General features: G+C 36.1%; 1 protein-coding gene across 1 annotated transcript; it reads right to left on the bottom strand.

Moving 5' to 3' along the window:
- Positions 1-1,407: 1,407 nt before the first annotated feature.
- Positions 1,408-7,730, bottom strand: LOC121992378 (glutamic acid-rich protein-like). The gene is made up of 3 exons (XM_042546700.1): positions 6,688-7,730; positions 2,522-3,842; positions 1,408-2,407 (listed from the first exon to the last, which is right to left on the bottom strand). The coding sequence occupies exons 1-3, from the start codon at positions 6,760-6,762 to the stop codon at positions 1,932-1,934; spliced, it is 1,872 nt and encodes a 623-aa protein (XP_042402634.1). The 5' UTR covers positions 6,763-7,730; the 3' UTR covers positions 1,408-1,931.

Raw genomic sequence — 7,730 nt, 5'->3', positions numbered from 1 at the left:
ATCGCCTCCGCGGCGCCCCATTGCCGCTAGACAACTCTCCTCGCACGAGCTTGTGGGGGGCCATACCATCGGTTGACGCGTCGGACGCCAGTCGCGTCCACTCCCTGGTTCCAGTTCAGATCGCACAGCTGCTCCGGTCGACCGTGGTATATCTCCGGCGAGGTAAAAACATCGCCCTTTCCTGCAGCAAATTGCTGTGTGCTTGTCAAGAAATGAAGAATCTTTCTGGCGAGGCACTGCAAATTAGTGAGAAAAACATAAACAAAACTCTCTTGGAGCAGTTTTAGCCTTTTGAGGGAACCACGAGAAGAAAAGCGAAAGGGGGAGAGAATTATAATATTTTTATACTATTAATTTGGGTAAAATTATTATTATTTAGAAATGAATTTTTCTGAGATGATCAATTAATTTATATTCTACTTATTTAATTGATGGTTTAATCAACTAAAACTAAATTGAAAATTACATTGTATTGTGTCATTTTTTAACTTGCAAACTAGAGTTAGTTTAGCCTAACTAACTTTAAATTAATCAATTGATTATTCAAAGATTCTGAATCATACTTTTTTTAAACTAAATAAATAATATATAAAAGCTAAAAAATACCATTTATTTTCAGTATCATTAAAAAATACTTTGTTTTAAAAGATGCTTTACATTATAAAAATACCGTTATTTTAAAAATTATTATAGTAATTTTGAATAAAAATTATTTTAATATATTTCAAATTTTAATATTACTTAAAAGAATTTGTTAAATTTATTTTAATTTAATTAAAAAAACTAATTAAATATTATTAGAGAGATTAAAATTGTTATAATTAAAATAATTTTGATCAAAATTATTATTATATAAAATAATTTTTAAAATTGCTACAAGAATTGATAAATTTATATTCTTTATTGTATCTCTAAATTCCCAGATTAGTACAGTTTTTCCTCCTACTAATCAAAATATATTTAAATTAAAAATGTAAATTTCAGTTAGATGAAATCAAATTTGTTTGTCTAGAGTTTATAGTAATAATAAAAAATAATAAAACGAGTTTTTAAAATTTATGGACTTAATCACTGCGTTGCATGCCTAATTAATTAACTTAACAACAACGCTGTTATTGTTGAGACGTACCGTTGGAGTACTGATAATCCAATGCAAACTAAACTAATCGGTGCAAGCCACATAAACACATGTTGATTGTCACCATGTCGATGCCTTTTCTCCTTGGTCTATCTTATAAATTTAAGATATAATGGATATCTTATATAATTTTAAATAAATTACACTAAAATAATTTTTTTAAAAACATGCATATAACTCTTATTTATTGAATTATTATTTTAATGAAATTATATGTACTGCAACATCTCTAAGTTAAATTTAATAAGTAAATTTGAACGCTATGAGAATGGGAAAAAAAACAAATTCAAACTGTTTCCTAGAACAAAAATGTCAACCTATGACAAAATCTTGTAGTGTGAATGAATAATATCCCCTTTCATTTTCTCCTCCCCCTGATTGTACATTCCATTTACATGAGAAAGATGTACATCAATACAAATCAGAACCACCGTTCCATTCTCAGTTGTACTAACACTCCAAGACAATTCAAGACATGGTCGAGTAGGCTGTTTCTCATTTTCTACCTCTTCTTTCCTTGTCATTGAACACTGGAGCTCATTTGGTTACCTGAATGACTTGCTGATTCCATTTGGATGCAGGCAAAATCCTGGACGGGTTGGGGTCAACATGTCATCCGACTTTTGAGTGTGCCATGAGTAGTTCGTTACACATAAAAGAGGCTCCATATATTGAATGTGCAACAAGTATGAGCACAAACCAGGAATAATAGCCATACAGAAACTAGCGATTCATGCTGCCTGGTCTCTTTCGAGATAAATTGGCAACTTCCAGGTAATTTGAACCCCATGTATCAGAAAGGAACCACATACGGCAAAGCGAGAACATTCTCTGACTCAATTTTTATTGTCTCGGACCAAACCTGGGGAACTTCATTAGCATTGGCCTGAAGCTTAGAATTTGACTTTCGGTCGTGACAGCTGCTAAAAACCCACTCCTGGTCATCATACTCAGGGTATCCATCGACTTTGGGAATTGTGTATAATCGATCGAGGTATACACAATCTGGGTGAGGAGTTGCACCAACTTTAGTCATGTCAGTCTTTGCAGCAACTGGGTACATTGACAGAGCTGAGGATGACTGAGTTTTCGTGATGCTATTTTTGATGCATTCCTCTTGGTCAATGGCTTTTAATGATAGTTTGTTGCCAATGGCTTCAGGTTTTAATCGAGGAAAAACAATATCAGATGACTCTAGTGTGCCGTTCTCTTCACATAGGGGAGTGGAGAAGTTTGTGTTTTGAGTCTTGTTAGGCCGGAAATTAGTGTCTGCAATGTCATAGCAAATGTAGTGATAAAAAACAAACAAAATGGGTTTACAACAGCATAGCAAGGATGCTCGCAGTATTATGGTAATGTATATAAATATACTGAAGAACTTACCATTGTGAAAGCTATTTTTCTCTATTTCTTTCCTCTTCTTGATGTTCTCATCAATGATGTTGTTCTTTGCATTATTTATCTGAGAGGCTAAAGGTTTTAGTCTGAGAGCATCTAATTGATTCTTTTTCCTGTCATCTCTAGGCTCTTTTTGTTCCTTATCTTTTTTCACTTTCACCTTTTCTTTTTCTTTGCCCTTATGTTTGTCTTTATCCTTGTCCTTCTTATCAAGATCCTGGTTCTTGTATTTCTCTTCTCTCTTACCACAAGCTTCCCTCTCTTTGTTCTTCGATTTCCCTTCCTGAATCCCATTATTTGCATCCTTCTCCACAAGTCCACCCATTCCATCATTTCGTGCAACCATACGGTCCTTGTTCGCTCTGTCTTCTATCTTAACAGGAAAGCTAGAGTTGACATTTTTATGAACAGAGAGCCTGTTTGCCGAATGGCCCATCCCATTGATCGTTCTTTGCACTGAATTATTGGAAATAATGGCAACTTTGTTATTATTGCAATCATCAATCTCCACAGAAGTTGCAGGGGATGAGCCTTTAAATCTTCTATGGATTGATCCGTCCAAGTTCTCCATCAGTAATGATACACCCCCATTTCCTCTTTGTCTGGTACTAATGAGCATGGACACCAACTTCTCCATGGCATTTTTCTCCTTTTGTATTTCACTTTTAGAGACCATCCCCTCATTTCTCCTTGGAGTTGAATTATGGAAATTGTCAGCCGGTCTTTCCATGCTACCAATCTGCCTTTGTGGAGCAACTGCGGAGGATGGAAATGCTTTATGATCTGCAGACCTTTTTTTATCCATAGTTCCAACGCTTTTTTGAACTGGAATGTTGAAGTTCCTGACCTTTTGGTTTTCTTCCGTCTTGCTATCATCTTTGATCTCCCTGTCCAACACCTTAAACTTAGATTGATTAATTTCTTCACTGGAGGATGGAAATGTTCGATGACTTGCAACACTTTCTTTAACCATTGCAGTCGCAGCGGCCAAGCTTCTGATGCTTTTATGAGCTGGAAATTTGAAGTTATCATCCTTTCTGTTTGCTGCCACCTTCTGTTCATCTTTGATCCCCCAGTCAAAATCCTTAAAATGATTAATTTGCTTAGGCTTATGGTTGTTCTCTCCAAGCAAATTTCCATCAGGAGACTGACTTTGTTTGTCAGGCCTCCCATTTCGTATACTGCTTCTGTCCTTCCTATCCTTTTTCTTGTAGTCTTTGTGCGTTTCTTTCTGATCTTTCTTCTCCTTGTATCTATCTTTACCTTCTCTCTTTTCTTTCTTTCGCTTCTTCTCTTTGCGTTTCTCCTGAAAGTTGAAAGTTAAGACAACAACAGCAAGGCATATCAGTTTTCCAAAATCAGCATCCTTGAATAAAAAGAAACTAACACCAAAACACAAATTAATATGCAAACCACATGAATAACTTTGGTTCATTTTCTGCAATGTCAAAATTAAGACCACAATAAAGAGCAGATAAATTTCTTGCTATGTAAGATAATTTAAGTATCTAGTCATCAGATATGACCAAAATTATACTGCATTCAAAACTTTTAAAAGCCTCTAACCCACTGAAAATTTGACTTCCATATATCAAAAAAATGGTCATGGTTTATTTCGACCCAACAACTAACACATATAAAATAAACTTAGAGCATGTTTAAACCACCACATATATGCAGGGAATTTATAGAAGTTTGTGGACCAGTTTTTTTACTAGCAACTTACAAATGACATCCTTGACTAAGGGGAATCCTATATAGCGTATGCTTGTTTCTAAATAAACAATTGGCGACAAAATGTGGCACATATATTAAGGCAACTATTTACCAAGTGATCAAATGAGACCTCTATAACAGCATAGTAAAGATGTGATTTCAAATAAAATTTGACAGCAGATCAAAGATCATTGACAAACAATTAGCCTTAAGATTCTACCAACTTCTACTAGCAGTTCCATCCACAGATGAAGCTTTCAAGAAGAACTACCAAATCAATATTTATTTTTTTAGTTGGAAAATAAAATGTGAATAAAAATATGGCTACGGAATGTCCAACACTTAGAGTAAGGTCTATTGTAACACACCTTTTGCTGTGGCAATCTTAAACTCTATTATCAAGGTCACTCCAATATACTAGTGGAAGGGAGAGTCTCGAATCAATTTCTAGTTATAAGTTGCAACTGATTTATGTATATATCTTATTAAAACTAGAAAATTAGGTAAAATAAACTTCATAAATTAAACCACCATTGTTGACAGAAAGCTTCTATGGTCAGTTAACATCAAAATTATAAGTATCATACAACAACTGTGTGGCCATAGAAATTGAAAATATCATGAAATAAGCCCGAGGAGGACAAACTCTAAAATAGGCGAAGGACTTGAAACATTTGAAAGGTACAATATATAATGAGGAAATCAACTATGTAAAATTTAAGACTAGTTAAGTTTTCCAAAATATCCCCTTTTTTATTCATGAAGCAAAATGTCATCCAACATTAATTGTCGAACTATCAAAATTTTGATGTCATCCAAACTGAAAGTAAGCCCACATCTGTATGTGATAAGGCAGAATAGGGCAGTGCTTGCATCTCTCCATGACTCATCCTTTGATTCCATCTATCAGTTATGGTGAGAAAATGAAACACTAGAAAGAGAGAAGGGGAAGTGGATAAAACACCAATGGACCGTTGTCAAAGAAAAAGAGTCTATTTCATGACTCATCTTCCATTTCAGCTACTGATCATGGGAAGGAGATGAAACAATATAAAGAGAGAGAGAGAGGAAAAGGATATGCAAAAGCATTAGTAGCAGCAAAGCGAAGTAATGCAAGAATTGAAGAAATAGAGATGCAATCATATCCTATACTTGTACCTATTCTGGTTCCAATTGTGTCCGTCCAAGTCCAACCAAGTTTCAGTTGTTGACTGGAAGACATTTATAGACATGTGAAGAAACCAATTTTTATATATATATCGTAGTAGGATTATGTAATATGGGTCTTGAAAAATTATAGTACAATTGTTTCTCATTCAATGGTCAATACTCATTTTGTTATCAGGAAGTGCATTACTCAACATGTTTGTTACAATTTTGTAGTCTGATGCTCCAAAATTTCAATTCAATTGACATTCTAGTTGCTATAGAATTCAATTTACCTTTTAATTGTTGTACACTAAATATGTGGAGGTAAGGAAGCTAAGCCAACAGACATTATAGATTAAAACTCATTTAAATTGATTTTAGCACACCTTGAAGCATACAATAGCAAAATTAGTCCATCAACTAGACATTGAAATTCTGACATAGAGAACATTTTAAACATTTTTTAAAATAACAAATAAATCTTTGACAGCCATAATAATACCACAAAATTCATGATATTCTGAAATTTGACCATTGTAACAAACAGTACCATATACAGACTAGTGATATGCATTATTGAGAAAAAAGCAACAGAGATTTTCTGTTTTTCTGTACATGGACAGTGCTAGTGACAATTCCAACCCAAAACCAGGCTATAGAGAAAGAGTCCTAAGAGAAGTTTAGTGACAATGGTACATAACTGATTGGGACATAAGAGCATTAAACACCAGTATGAGTAAGTCTAGGTTTTCCAATATCCATCCATGATCCAAGGGCATGTGCCATAGCTTTATTTGCATATGGTCATTACTTAGACTTGCACAATAATAAGTCTAGACATCTCAACTTCATGAAGTGAACAGGAAAGCTACCAACATTTTCCTTCAAACTACTAGTGAGTGAGGTACATATGCCAATAAAAATGATAAGATCTTTCATTGGTAGAAGACTAGACATCAGTTGTAACTCTATCCCATCTAACTTAATACAAGATTAGTTCAAGTTCTCATCGTAATTCTGAAGGGCCCAGTTAGTGAGTAGGAGAGACTTGTGATTACCAATCTAAAGAAAAAACAAAGCAGCTACTGATCAGTTAGCTTGCTTCATGTCATAAAACTATCATGTATCACCTAAAACACTGATTTTCTGATTAGCTTGTTTCCCTAAGTTAGAATGATACTTAAACTACCCTGATAGTTCATAAATTAACTAGTCAAGGGCCAAGGTTGGGAATACAACAATAGAGACAAAACCGGCAAGTACTTTGATTAAGTGAAAAAAGGCACCTCGGCTTGTGAGTCTAAGTGGTCATTTGTCTTCCTTTCATATCCTGTTGGAGAAAATGGGAAGCAGCGAGACATTGCACAGTGAACCTGGATCAGCTACAAAACTTAGTATCCAATACTGCTGTTCCAGAAAGGGAACAGAGAGCCACCCATGCTCCTGCTGCTGCAACATGTTCCCACAATCATTTCCAGTTTCAGGTCATCTTCATTAATTTCACTGCGAGTCACCACCACAAATAACCCAAGCAAACCTGATCATCTTAAAGTTGGAGTAAAACCTGCCAATCACCAAATAGCCTCAGTCAATACGTTTTTTTCCTGCTCTCAGCATACAGCATGCCCACCTCCTACGCCAGCACTGAATGAATCAATGAACTGATCTACCGATCTAAGCAATCTGGAAGTGCGACACTCCTAAAAACTTCTCATAAGGTGACCGCTCACTGTCCTAGAAATAACACTTAGAGGTCAAAAGAGGATATTTTTCTCTCAACCAAAAAGCTAACCCCAGCAAGAACCACCATCGCTTTAGCACCCGCAAAGACGCGAACCTAAACGCATCAAAACAAATCTCCGCAACACTCCGGAAGCCTTACAAAGTCCAATTCTGGTGTCCCAACACTAACCTCGTAGAGCAACGGAGGCCGACAAGCCGAGCACCAAATCCGAAATAGACCCAAAGAAGGAACTTTACAGGGTTCGAGCAAGGATTAGAAGTGGCAAGGAGAACCGATGGACAAAGAGGAAGCACTTTTACTAAAAATACTAGCAAGAAAAATTGGGAAGTCTGCTGGGGAAAAGTTCCGGTAAGGAGTTAGTGGCCAGAGAGAAAGGAAGATCCAGACTTTGACGCCCAATCACCTCTGCAGTTCGACTCCCGATACGTATACGCGCGGATCGGCGGCAAAATCGCCTCCTTGGGTTTGAAGATGTACAAGAGGCGGACGATTTGTTCTGGGTCGTTCAGGGGATTGATTGAGCTAAGTAAGCTGCGGCTCCTTTCCGTCTCCGATCAAACAACCACTGGAAGTGAGAGAGAGAGG

The sequence above is a fragment of the Zingiber officinale genome, chromosome 6B (genome assembly GCF_018446385.1).
Source record: "Zingiber officinale cultivar Zhangliang chromosome 6B, Zo_v1.1, whole genome shotgun sequence".
Classification (NCBI taxonomy): Eukaryota; Viridiplantae; Streptophyta; class Magnoliopsida; order Zingiberales; family Zingiberaceae; genus Zingiber; species Zingiber officinale.
The sequence above is the reverse complement of the archived record's forward strand: the minus strand, read 5'-3'. Positions and strand labels throughout refer to the sequence as shown.